Source organism: Neltuma alba, unplaced genomic scaffold (genome assembly GCF_004799145.2).
Source record: "Neltuma alba isolate B1F8T4 unplaced genomic scaffold, ASM479914v2 tig00013423_pilon, whole genome shotgun sequence".
Lineage (NCBI taxonomy): Eukaryota > Viridiplantae > Streptophyta > Magnoliopsida > Fabales > Fabaceae > Neltuma > Neltuma alba.
The window spans coordinates 1-13,536 of NW_021637675.1; the positions used below are offsets into that span (position 1 = coordinate 1).

General features: G+C 31.8%; 1 protein-coding gene across 1 annotated transcript; it reads right to left on the bottom strand.

The window, feature by feature from the left end:
- Positions 1 to 3,770: 3,770 nt before the first annotated feature.
- On the bottom strand, positions 3,771 to 12,416 carry LOC114737297 (shikimate O-hydroxycinnamoyltransferase-like). The gene is made up of 3 exons (XM_028925215.1): positions 12,405 to 12,416; positions 6,279 to 6,769; positions 3,771 to 4,755 (listed from the first exon to the last, which is right to left on the bottom strand). The coding sequence occupies exons 2-3, from the start codon at positions 6,690 to 6,692 to the stop codon at positions 3,871 to 3,873; spliced, it is 1,299 nt and encodes a 432-aa protein (XP_028781048.1). The 5' UTR covers positions 6,693 to 6,769; positions 12,405 to 12,416; the 3' UTR covers positions 3,771 to 3,870.
- Positions 12,417 to 13,536: the final 1,120 nt, after the last annotated feature.

Consider the following 13,536-nt stretch of genomic DNA (forward strand, 5'->3'; position numbering starts at 1 on the left):
GTTAAATAATTAATTTTCCGTTCATTTTACTTAAAGATAAAATGGAAATTGGCTACCGTGGTGCTTCTGGTTCTAGATTCTATTTTTGTCCAGAATTCATTATTCAAGGCTGGGCGGCATGAATTTTTTTTTTTTTTTTGGTAAAGAGGAAAACGAGCGTCTGAAGGGTGGTTTAAAGGAGTGGGTGACGGTGTCAAAGTGATGGGACGTGTCAAAGTGAATTGGCGTAGTCGCCGCCGCCTAGATGGGTGGTCGCTGAGCCCGCCCATTAATTCCGCGGCCCTCCTCTTGTCTCACTTGTTCCTTTCTGTGCTGGCAGCCTCTGAAATCTGAACCACCCACTCACCCCACCCGTCAGTCACCCACCGCTTAAATTAAGAAGGATATGTTTGGATTTGTCTTTTAAGGCCAATATGCAAAAATAGTTTTATCTCTATTTGTATAAAAACTGTTTTTTAAGTGTTTTTTTAGGATTTCCAAACACTTTCTAAATGCAGATCGTTTTGTCCGCCAAATAGTTAATACTGACTGCCATGAGTCTTAAATATAAGAGTTAATTAAAAAAGTAAGTTTGATATTAAATTTAAAATCTCAATTTATTTTTTTATTTATAATTTTATTTTTTAATGAACAATAGCTAGGTCAAATTTTTATATCTATGATATTAATTTTTGTATTATACATGACATGTGTCCTATTTTTAATATGTATGTAATAGAGAACTTAACTTAATGATATAGAAAACTTAATATAAATATTATCATTTCTATAAATATCCTTATTTTTGCACGTATTTAAAGAAATATATCAAATAACCATCTCTCTCTATAATTAGAAAATTTGGGCATTGTAAATTTAATATTTTAAAATTACTAGTAAAATATTAAATTATAAAAAATTAAATAAATCTAAACAACTATAGCCTGAACAGTTTAAAACTGCAGTAAAAATGTTTAAAAATATTTATTTTAAGTGTTTAAAACTGCATTAAAAATGTTTAAAAATATTTATGTTAATTTTAAGTGTAGGATATGAAGTCATCTTGTCTTCCAACTTTCTATCAATATGTATTTTCAATATAAATTATCAATAAAGTATTCTAGAAAAAATCATATGCATTTTTCATAAATAATTAATTTAATTAATTATGTTAATCACTGTAAGTCATATGTTAGTTATATAAGTCATATATTTAAGACAAAGAAATACACTTTCACCTTTTATATTTAGTACAATGATACTGTTTTTATATTTAAATAAAAAATAACATTAAAAATACGAAACCTTTATTTGTGTTTTATTATAGATATTATTTATATGATGTGAATAGTATATAATAATTTAAATCCTTTTTTTTTAACATCATCCATTTTAAAAAGAGTAAGAGAATTGAAAAAGTTATGATTAATTAAAGTTGACCACTTATAAATTTTATATTTTATTATACTGATATTAATATCACTGAGTCTGGCAAAAATAATGTTTCTAGGTCATTTGATCACTTAATTTCAAGAGGCCAACGTTACCATCATTGATATCTTTTTCCTTTTCTGGGCTAAGATATCATCATCAATACAAAATAGAACAGCGGTACAAAATCATATCATTCATATTCATACAATTAATTTTTAATTATATAAAGATAGCCAATGCCTATCCTAATTTATGTGTCTTTAATAGGCCTGTTGAAAAGTAGTAGCAGATGCAACATAGAATTTGTATTAGTGTATTATCTGAGTCTATTTCTTTTTAAATATTAGGGGCGTGCAAAAATCAAGGAACAAAAAACTGGACCGGAAACTGAACTGATTAAGATAGTGGGTCAGGTGTCACTGCATCAGACTAGTTGGTCGAGTTGGATTGGGTTCTAAATCAAATGTTTAGACCACCTGGACTGATCTGATTTAATCCAAGTGATTTTTCTGGAAAAAAATATCTTGTTATTTGGAATGTTGTCTTTTTTTTATTGTTGTTTAACATTGTTGGAGATTTTTATAGATTTATGATTAAGTTTTAATGTTTTAGGATGATTTGTATACAATTATAGGTTTTTTATTATCCTAAGTGTGTTTATTAGTTTCAAATCTTGATTCTCATAGATAAAAAAATTAAAAAGACATAAAGAAAATTAAGGTTCTGGATTACTTGGCCTAGTCTAAGTAATTTGGTGGGCTAAATCCAGTCCAGCTTGACTTTAAATTACTATTGGAATGGACTAGACCACGACAGTGGATTGCTCTTAATTAAACTAACATTTTGAACAAAGTGATTTTGGTAAAGAGAAGGGCTAGCTTGAGAGGCAGATGTGGGAATCAAGACCGGCCTTTCAGGGTTGACGGGTTTAAAAGGATTGGTCCTTTAGGGTTGAAATTTTAAAAATACCCCAATTTATTAGGCCCGACCCTTAAGCTACAAGGCTCAGGGCTGGCTCGTGGGCTTTTGACCCGTTTAAAAAAAATATTTTTTTTATATTTCTTAGATTTTTTATTAAAAAAATAAACCAATAAAATTGTTAATAAAAGACATAAGTATGAATAAAATTAAATCACAAATACAAATATATCATCATATATAAATATCCATTAACATCTAAAACATTCATTAACAAGATAACAACATCCAAAAGTTTTATATATAGTGCAATTGTGCAATAAATAAACACTATCATTAATTTTTTGAAACTTCATCATCACTATAATCAATTACTCTTCTTCATGATTATGCTTTTCTTTCGTAACAAAAATATCAAGTTTTTCTTCTTTATAGGAATTTTACTTTTAAATTTTGCAATCTAGCTATTATTTTACTTTAATGTGAGAAATATTGTTGTTGAAACTCATGAATTTCTAATTCAAATTATAGAATCACAAGTTATATAAGTATAAAAATACTCTATTATCAAATATATATAGTTTAAAAATATCAACACATATAATATAAATCAAATCATTATTAAAGTCCAAATTAATCCATTTTTTTAAAATTTAATTGGATAAATTATTATCTAAAATTAAATAAATCAAATCATTCTGTAAAATTTAATTTTAAAATGATAATAATAACTAAATATTTAAAATATTATTAACAACATAAAAAATTAATAATATTAGAATTATATAAAAAAATTAGAAAAACAAAAAAATATAAAAGGGCCTAAACGGGCCAGCTCTCGACCCTCCAGGGCTGGCCTTTTTAAGCCCTCGGCCTTTCAGGGTCAACCCTCCAGGACTTATTTCCCATTTGAGGGGAAAAATTTCAGAGCCTAAACGGGCTCGATCCATTTTCCTGGCTCTATTGAGAGGAAGGAGGAGCAATCATGAATTGAAAAACGCATCAAGAGGCAATATTTTAGTGCAAGGTTCATTTTTTTTCAAACAAAAAAATGCTGATAATAATAATAAAAACACTATTTCCGGTTCTTATTATAAGAGCTTATTTGACTTTTATTTTGGTTCTAAATATAAGATTCCAGTTCACTTTGTCTCTCATATTTAGTTACTTTTTTCAAGGTAGTCCTTATAATGATAGTAGTTCTAGTCAATACACTTAATTAGCAAGGATATTTTAGGAAAGACAACACATATTTATTACAAATAACTAACTAAACTAATTTTTTTAATCTACTCAAATTAGTCAACTAACTCTTATATTAAGGATCAAAGGTAGTAAGTAATAAAATTCTTTTGAGCTCACATACTTAATTATCGCGTACATTATAATACTATTTAAAATAAGCTAATACTACCTTCGGTCCTGTTAACAAGACTTTGTTTGTAAACTATAAATAAGGTCTTATAATTAGGACGAGAGGTAGTATAATTCAAACACACACTTAGGTCCATATACAAGAGAAAAAAAGAAGAAAAACAACTAGATGTCATATAACAATTCCTGAAACACTTTCATATGGTCAGGAAGGAGAGCAATGGCGAGAGAGAAGCTGCCATCATTAGATGAACTTGGAATTATATAAGACAGTCCCTCGTACGCAATCCCAGCAGGTCCCATAAAAATAGGCCTCCCCCATCCAAAATCAGCATAATGTATTGGCAATCTAACCCAACTAGTGATCCCCAAATTGGGACACTTAAAGGTATGAGCCCCCCGAACAAGGACTTTCAAATCAGGTTGAAGCTCCAAGTAATCCAAAGCCGACCTCAAATACTCATCGTCCATTCTCACCAAAGCCTCATGGATTTTTCTTGCAGCATGCCAAGTTGGATTTGATATGATTTCACCAGCCAGAGCCATTGGTGTGGCCATGAACACCACATTCCCAAAGTAACCTTCTGGGAGCTCTGGCTTCAATCTAGACCTTCCATCAGTAGCAATGTACAGTTTGGTTTCTTGATCATGGGGTAAGTCACGTGCCTTGGACACGTTTTTCCACACATGGCCAGCCAACATCTCGTAGGAACTATAATTGATTGTGTTGCCATTTTCTTTGGACCTGGATTTCAGGAGATTTATGTGGTCACGAGTTATTTTGAAAATAGATACTGCAGCTGGTGGTGGTGGTGAGGAGGAGGGAGTGGTCATGGCCGGAGGCGGTTTGAATTCGACATGATCGAATACCGGCCGAGGAGGGTTCCGGGCTCGGAGAAGGGTCCGGTCGATGAAGGGAGAGAGGGTGAGATCAAGGCCACGAGTCATGTCTGACCATGTGTTGACAAAGTGAAGACCAGAATATCCATCTGCTGCATAATGATGCATACCAACCCCAAATGACACCCCTCCACAGTTGAAATGTGTTACCTGATGAACAAAAGTTGTAAGGTTTTAGTTTTGCAATACAGATATGGATTTAGAGTTTTCATCTCATATTCCTTGGTATGAGGGAAAATGGAGGAGAGGATAGAGAAGAAAAAAATTCACAAAAATTAAAAAATGTGATTAAAATTTTTAATTGATTTTTTTAAAATTTTACATAATATATTTATTAAAATTTTATAATTTTATTTTTTCAAATTTTTAAATTGAACTCAATAAAATTTTCTCTGCTAATCTATTTTTCTCTTATCAAAATAGGATAAGAGTTGAATCCAAGTTGAATACTTAGACATTGGTTTCATTTCATTGACACATTTTCTTTTTTGGACGCAAGGAATGCATGACGTTTTTAAATTTTTAGTTCTCTCCGCTTGAATCTTAAGTCGAAGCTTCGTCCATTTGTTATTCATTAAGAAAATTGAAGATTTTTGTTATTAATCTTTTCAATATTTGTTCAGATTTGAAATAGTTAAATAATTATTTTCAAATTGTTGAAAGTTATACTAAATTATTTTGAGTGTTTGCAGTTTAAAATATTTGCAAAAATACTCTATATATAGTATTCATCATTATCACAGTTGGCTCTTTCCTTAAAGGCCTATTTGGGATCACGTTTGGGGTCCAAACGTGTATCTTTTTGGTTAAAAATGATGTTTGACATACCATTTTTGTAATTTAATTTTTGGGTTCAAATGGATTTTTGGGATCAAGCTGATAGATCTTATTTTTCATGGTGAGAAAAATACCGGTGCGGTAAAATGGGAAGGAATGTTACAGTATTTTGAGTTTTTCTAATGTTATGTGTTCTTGTTTTATTAGCAGTTATGATTTTAGAGCAGCAACTTTATTTAAATATGTTGATATGAAATCTTTGTTCATTTTTTAAATGTTTATATGAACTGATTTAGAGGGTATCTTTATCCATGTAATATATTTAATTAAGTATTTTAGCATTTTTTAATTTCTTTCTAATAATAAATTTATTTTAATAATTTTATTTTCAATATTTCTTTTATTGTTTTCACTTATATACATATAATATTAAATATGTATTACTTAATACATTTCATGTCCTTATCAGTTATTTTACTTTTAAACTTACTTTTTTATTAATTATCTAAACAAATTTCAATTTGTCAAACTGATTTTTTTATAAAAACTAATCCAAACATAAATCACATCTTAGTGTTTGACTTTTATCCCAACTTCAATATATAGAAATCAGATTGGAAAAAAACTATTTCTATCACCGCTAATCAAACACACTCTAAAAAGAAAATGCATGACATGACCCCACTCTTACAAATGAGTTATAAACATATTTTCTATGGGCAATTATTAAGCATATTTCAGTAATAGTCATTAAACTAATAAATATAGTTATTAGCAGTACTTTGATTTATTGATATATTTAACGTGCCAAGTAAAAATTTTCCCATTTAACTTCGCGCCTTTCTTGCAAACTACAATCACCAAACTGCTTAGATGTAAATGGCTCAGAAACGTACCTGTGACACAAAAATGGGATAAGTTTCGATTCCCCGGGAATAATCCACGGCAGGAATGAGCTGCCGGAGTTCAAGCGTCGGAGCGAAGTCACCGAAATCGTCAATGACGTTATCGGTTTCGGCCTCGACGAAGAGGACGCCTTCGCCATTGCAGTCAATTTCTACGCGGCCGTGGTCGTCCCGGCGAAGCCGCCCAGCCACTGGGTAAGGCACCAGAGCCTTGCTCAGAGCCTCCTTCAGAACCTTAGCGTCGAAGAAACTCGACGCACCCGCCGCCGTCGGCCTGTAGAAGTACACCGTCGGAAGGTGGATATCCACCACCACCAAGTCGACGTTGGAATTCCAAATCACCACCCGCGGCGTCTTCGCCTCCGGTCGAACAATCGTCGACTCCTTCACATTTATCACCACCATCCTCCTTTTCCTCCTCCTCCTTGCTCAGGGACGCGACCCCAATCTATCTAAAGAATAACAATAACAGAAAAAGATCACTACTTATTAATGACGATTATAAGCTTTTTATTGTGCGAAATCAGAGATGATAGTGATGTTTGAATAACGGAAAGACGAAGGTAATGATTTCTCTTAAAAGGAAAATTAACAAAAATGAAGTTGAAGTGATGAGATAGGAAATGAAATGAGTTAACTTATTGGAAAGGAGAGAGATCAAGGAATTGAATTGGCAGTGATTGTTAAGGGAGAGGTTAGGGATAAGCCACGAAATGCAACGTAGAGCAGCAACACTGACCACACGGGTCACGCAAGAAAAAAATGCAATGCAATTGTCAATACTATATCCTTAGAAGCTTAATATAAGAGCTTGTTGACTAATTTAAATAAATTAAAAAAAATTAGTTAACTAGTTATTTGTAATAAATAAGTGTTGTTTTTTTAAAAATATTATTGCTAATCAAATATATTAGCTAGAATTACTATTATTATAAGTAGTATTTTATTAAAAAAATAGATAAATATGAGAGATAAAGTAGATTTGGATCTTATTTTAGAACCAAAATAAAAGTTAAATAAATTCTTATATTAAAAACAGAAAGTAGTACTACCTCCGGTCTTAATTATAAGAGCCAGTTGACTAATTTGAGGAGATTAAGAAAGTAAGTTGAATTAGTTATTTGTTCTAAATAAGTGTTGTCTTTCCTAAAATATCCTTGCTAATCAAGTGTATTAACTAGAATTATCATTGTTAGAAAGCTACTTTGAAAAAAAAAATAAATATGAGAGATAAAATAAATTGAGATCTTATATTTATAATTAAAATAAAAATCAAATAAGGTTTTATATTAAGAACCGGAGGTAGTATAACATTAGATACTCTTCCACCTTAGCCCATCAGTATGTGGGGCTTAATCTCGCCAAATACTATTCATAAGCCGTCCAATTTTCTCATCTTCCTTTCATGGGCCGCGTGCAAGCCATTTATTGAAGCTAAAAAATAGCTCCTCAACAAGTACTGCCAACGCACCAACACCAAATATTTACTCCTCTAAGCAGATAATTCAAATCCTTCATTCCCTTCCCTGCGGTCAAAAAAAAAAAAAAAAAAAATCCTTCATTCCCTTCTCATCACGCATTTTGAATTTCAAAATCCCTCATTTACTCCTCTTCCTCTCTCTCTTCATTTATGTTTATGTCATCCATTTCAAATTTCAGAGCCCTATTCTCTTCACTTTCACTTTTTTATTTATGTCTCTTCAATAGCATCAATTCTCTCATCCAAAATTCAGAAAACTAGCCTATATGCTCATCTTTACATTAGATCCTATGTTTATGCAGAATGGAATTTCAGGTATCCACAATCTCTATCTCTCCTTTATTTTCTTACTGAGATTCTTTTTTCCTTCTTATTCCTTATCTCTCGTGTGAAGTTGTTGTTTGTTTCTATTTTTCCTCCCAAACTTTCTCTTTTTATTTATAACTTTCATCGTTTTTTTTTCCTCTCATTCAAAATTTAGAAAGAATCCAATGCAATTATTTATATATAGAAAGAATTAATATGAGATTTTAATAAAAAAATAGTTATTAAAAAATCTCAATAATAAGTGACTAGTTGTCATTTCTTATATTAAAACTTATCATTGCATGTTGTCATATATGTATATATGTGCATTAGCATTTATCTGTAAAACTACAACGCCAAAGGTTATGGATGGCCGGTTTGGCTAACCTAATTGCACAATATCACAATACTTCATCAATAATGAGGTTTTTGTCAACGAATTAAAAAGGTGATAGTGACATGGAGTATTATTAAAGGGGAGATTATGGATGAGAATTGAAAAGGTGAGTGCATTATTAAGGGAGAGAGATTAGAGATAAGCAACAAGTGTAATAATTGGGCCATGCATGCAAGGAGAATGAGCAAAATGCAGGTTTTGTTATCTTTCCATGTTCAATAATATGAATATATAAAAATTACAATGCCAAGGTTGGTTAATTGGTTGAATAACAATAAGCCTTCGACTAATATGATTTCACGATATCACTCTACTCTATTAATTATAAGATTTTTGGATAAATTATCAATCAAGAGATTCCACTTAATAACTTCGTTGATGTTTCTCTCTTCAGTCATTTTCTATTTCTCTTCATCAGTGAAGTCTTAATTTCTATTGCATAAATGAGGAATTTTTATCAATAGACTACAAACAGTAAAAGAAAATTTTCAAATGCTACATAGTGGGAATTATTTCTCAAATACTATCCTCAACGTTGTTCTTAGTTTGAACAACTTTTAAAGTTCATCTAAGTAAGAACAATTTTTTCAATAAACATTGTTTGACGTGTAATTGAACTTCATTTTGGTGTGAATAACTTTTAAACTTCATCAGCCTTTGAACAACTTCTTTACAATCTCTCACCACACATATGCCCTTACAAGGATTTTAATAATGATCATATCATTAGAATAATGAGTTAATCATTATATAATGATAATAGTAATAATCAATATTACATTAATTAAAAAGTGGTTAAGGAAAATAAGTAATGATTAAGTTTTATAAAATTAATAATAATAATAATTAAATTGACATGAACAAAAAAAAGAATTAATTTACCTCACAAATAATAACTCCCAGTGCCACATCTTAGTCTCCCCCACACACGCTATGGTCGTTGTTGTATATTTACTTCTTGAGTTTGATCTAATATCTCATTTGTCTATGTAGTTGGCTTATTTTAATCAAACCAAGGTGATTCGACTAAAAAAATTGATTGCTGAGGGGTGACAAATGCTTCATTTGATAGACCACGTTGCTCAAAAGGAGAAGTGTTATATTGATCCATAAATAATGTAGGATCATCAAATAAGGGCGTGAACGACTGAAATTGAGGAGGATTGGGTGCGTTAGAATGGGATAATGTCGATGATAATGACATGTGATGAGGGTAAAAATGAGTTGGATTGGAAGAGGTTATAAGGCTTGATGATAAGATTGGTATGTTATCAAAAGGACTAAAATTTTGAGACTTTTATTCTCTTAAATTTTCATTTACAATTGGTGGTTGAGTAGACAAGTAACCGCCATGCTGTTTGCTTGGTCTATCTCAAGGAATTTATGGACAAGGCAACTCAACTGTTGGTGGAGCTGGTTGAGAGTTCACATTAAATCGTTATTCTCTAATTGCGAGCAAGATATTATGCTGGTCTCCAGCAACTCTTTTTTGATAGTCAATGCAATCAGAGCATTTTGAACAAGAATTAATCGTTAGCCTATATAATTGTTCTGCTATATTAGCCTGAAATAAATAAAACATTAGGTTGAAAAATTTTTCATATAAAAGAAAATGATGATATTGATTGAAAAAAAAAACTAAAAAAACCTTATCACATAGCCAGTATCACCACTAACATATTGGATCCATCATCTTGTATGTCTCTAATACCATTGCATGTACTCAGATGTTCAATCAAGTTCACCAAGTGCCAGAGGAGCATCAACAACAGCATGTGGCCATCAACTCTATGTTTCAATAAAGTTTGAGTATTGTTGAGTCTAATTTGTTGTTATTTTGCCATGTAGTTGTATTGTATGGTAATTTCCTAAATAAATAGGCATAATATGAATAGGTTGTTGACAACCGAATTGCCTTAGTATACAATCAGAGTGATGCCATTCTATAATATGAAAACATATTAGAGGAACTAAAGCAAGCCAAATTTTGGGTGTTACCAAGCAATACTTTAGAATCAATTGGTACACTTCAGAAGATTCATATGGTTGTCAAATTATGTTGTCATCGGTCATTCTATCAAGCAGACTCCTATATTGGCATGAGGACATAGCACTTGGACAAGGATTTTGTCCTATATTTTTTCATCTAGCATTATGAAAAAAAGTAGTGTTAAAGTTTGTAAAATTTCAATAATAAATACATATCAAATATTTATTGTCTGATTTCGGCATACCTAAAACCCAAAGGAGGTAAGAGAGGGTAGATATCAGATTGTGGATCTTGAGATACTAGTTGTTGTGGTGCTAACATAGGAAAACGATTCCATACCTATAAATGTAATAATGATAAGCACCCTCCAATCCCATCCTCAGTTAGATTAGTAGCATTACATAATTTTCTGTACAGGTAAGTCAAAACCGCTGAACCCCAACTAAAATTTCCAACTTCTTGTAGACTATAAAGTAGTGGAAAGTATATTAAATACACTATAGTACCTAATCTATCCGGCATCAGATATCCACTAATCAACTTGAGAATATATGTATGAGTGAATTGTTGAACTTGTACATCATCTGCATCATTGGGTAAATGATTAAAGTGCTCTTCCAACCAATTCATGAGTAGCCATTCACAAACATCTAGCTAATTAAAGTTGGTTTTCCCAATGACAGGCATTCCTACACATGGAAGGCCTAACTGCATGGCAACATCATATCCTCTAACGTTATCGTGCACTCTCCACGTGTAGTATGAAATGTGTAAGTCTCAAGATGCCACCTCTCAATAAGGGTTGAGACCAAACTCCAGTCGTAATCAAATTACCCTACCCAAGCAACATCATAAAATCCAGCTAATCTAAGATATTCAAGTATCCGATTGGGTGGCTCAATCATTTGATTAGTATGCCTGACTCGTCTAGTGTGTAGGATTTGAGAAACCTATAGAGAAAAATAAAAAAAGTTAGTATTAAATCATAGAATTGATAAGCATTAGTTAAGATAAATTACTTACATTGTCATTCCAAACTTCTTGTGAAATATGTTGGGCTTGTAAGTACAAAAGTGAGTCATCCTTTAAACTAGGGTTAATGACTTCTTCTGGATATTGTGCTATTTTTAAATATCTAAACACAACATAAAAAATAAATATCCACATAATATAAAAAATTATAAAAACCAATTACATTTCATCTTCATTCCTATAATATTTTTTACGTAAGTGAAATAGATAATTTATTGTTTGGATGCCACACTTTGGGGACAAGTAGAGCTGTTATGACCCATTTGTCTACATAATCCACACTTATTGGGTTGGTTGGGTGTGGTCCAATCCATCTCATTAAATATGTGAATTGAATGAGGATGACCTTTATCTCTAATCATTGATGGGTTAGGTATTAAAGTAGGACAATCAATTTGTAACCAGTAAGTCTCATCTCTTATTGGATAAAAGTTGTTACTATAAGCCATTTGCATGGTTTTTAACCTAAAAACAGGATCAACATATTGCAAATGGTTAATGCCTACTTGTGAGTAAGCTGTGACAGCATGCATACATGGAAACTTTTCTACTTGAAATTCTCCATAATCACATTTTCTATCAATTAAGTTAACCTTGCAACAATGATGAAATTGATGAAATTGAATGTTGTATGGCTTTATAACCTCAAATGATGTTGATATTTTATCAAACTCTAGACATCACATGCATATACACCTTTTGTTACTTTATCTAACTTCTTTGTTAATGTCTCAAAAAAAACTTGACCAGCTGCAATTTGTGCATAAACTTATTGGCCATGCTTCACAAAATAGTTGTTAACTCTATACATGATCACCTTTACTAAACCAGTTATTAGTAGACTTGAAGTACCTTTGAATATACCATTCATGCACTCTACAAGGTTAGTTGTCATATGTCCACAATGTTGACCTTCAACATCATATGCACGTAACCATTTTGCTTTTGGGATGGCGCCAATCCATCTAGCAACAGATGCATGTTGCAATACTATCTCTGCTAATGTTATAAAAAACACAAAGAATCTCACTGATATTTAAATTTCTCTTTCAGCTAATTTGTTTCATGTGTTTTATGAAGATTTAAAGCCACATGACGTAGACAAAAAACATGATGTGCATGTGGTGGCTGCCATCTATGTTGAGAATCAGAAACTGCAGTCGAAATTAAACGATGCCTGTCTGAAATTAAACAAATTTCTATTCTATCTTTTACAATACAATGACGCCATGGTATAAGAACTATGTCTAAGCAGATCTTGTCTCCCCTTCAACTACCACAAATATAAGCGGCACAGCATTTCCTTCATCATCTGGTGATATTGCCATAAGTGACATGCCCTTATATTTTCCATATAAAAAATACTCCATCAACTTGTATAATGGGCTTTAGGTGTGGAAAGGCATCAATATATGGCTTGAATGCCTAAAACACACGGCGAAACATTTCAACCGGTTCCCTATTTGCGTTGACTTGAGAGCATTGTTTATTTGAAAATTATACATGTGATCCAGGCATAAAGTATTGTACCATGGCCAACCACCTTGAGAGTAAGGAATATGAGATCTCCAAATTCCTAAAAGCAACAGCAATGGCTAATTGTTTTGCATTCTATGCCTTAGTATATGACACTGTATAACCAAATATGGATTGCATCCTCTCTATAATTTGAGATACTTTTACATCTGGCTTGTTAGCTACCATTGCTACGATACAAGATGATATCATATCAGTATCTAACTTTGGATGGTCTTGAGTTGGTGATGTGCTTAAGCACGTGTGCAGCCCCCCATATTTTGTAATCCACCAAAAGTTTCTGTTTTCCTTCTTACAAGCTCTTATTCTCCAATTGCAGTTTTCACCATAGTTAATGTATCGATATTCTTCATACTTTTTACATGAATAATAGACCTTGAATGTGTGATAAACTCAAATAGAGTATAACTTGACCGCACGTCTCAAAACACAAACATTGCTAAACATCTTTCTAATATGGAACTCTTCATTATGACTGAAAGGTAGAATTTCTTCTAATTCATTGAAC

Excerpts from the sequence above, each read along its gene's own strand:
- LOC114737297 (XM_028925215.1), bottom strand. The coding sequence starts at position 6,692 with ATGGTGGTGATAAATGTGAAGGAGTCGACGATTGTTCGACCGGAGGCG. Across the intron at positions 4,756-6,278 it reads ATCCCATTTTTGTGTCACAG|GTAACACATTTCAACTGTGG; the intron begins GTACGTTTCTGA and ends TTTGTTCATCAG.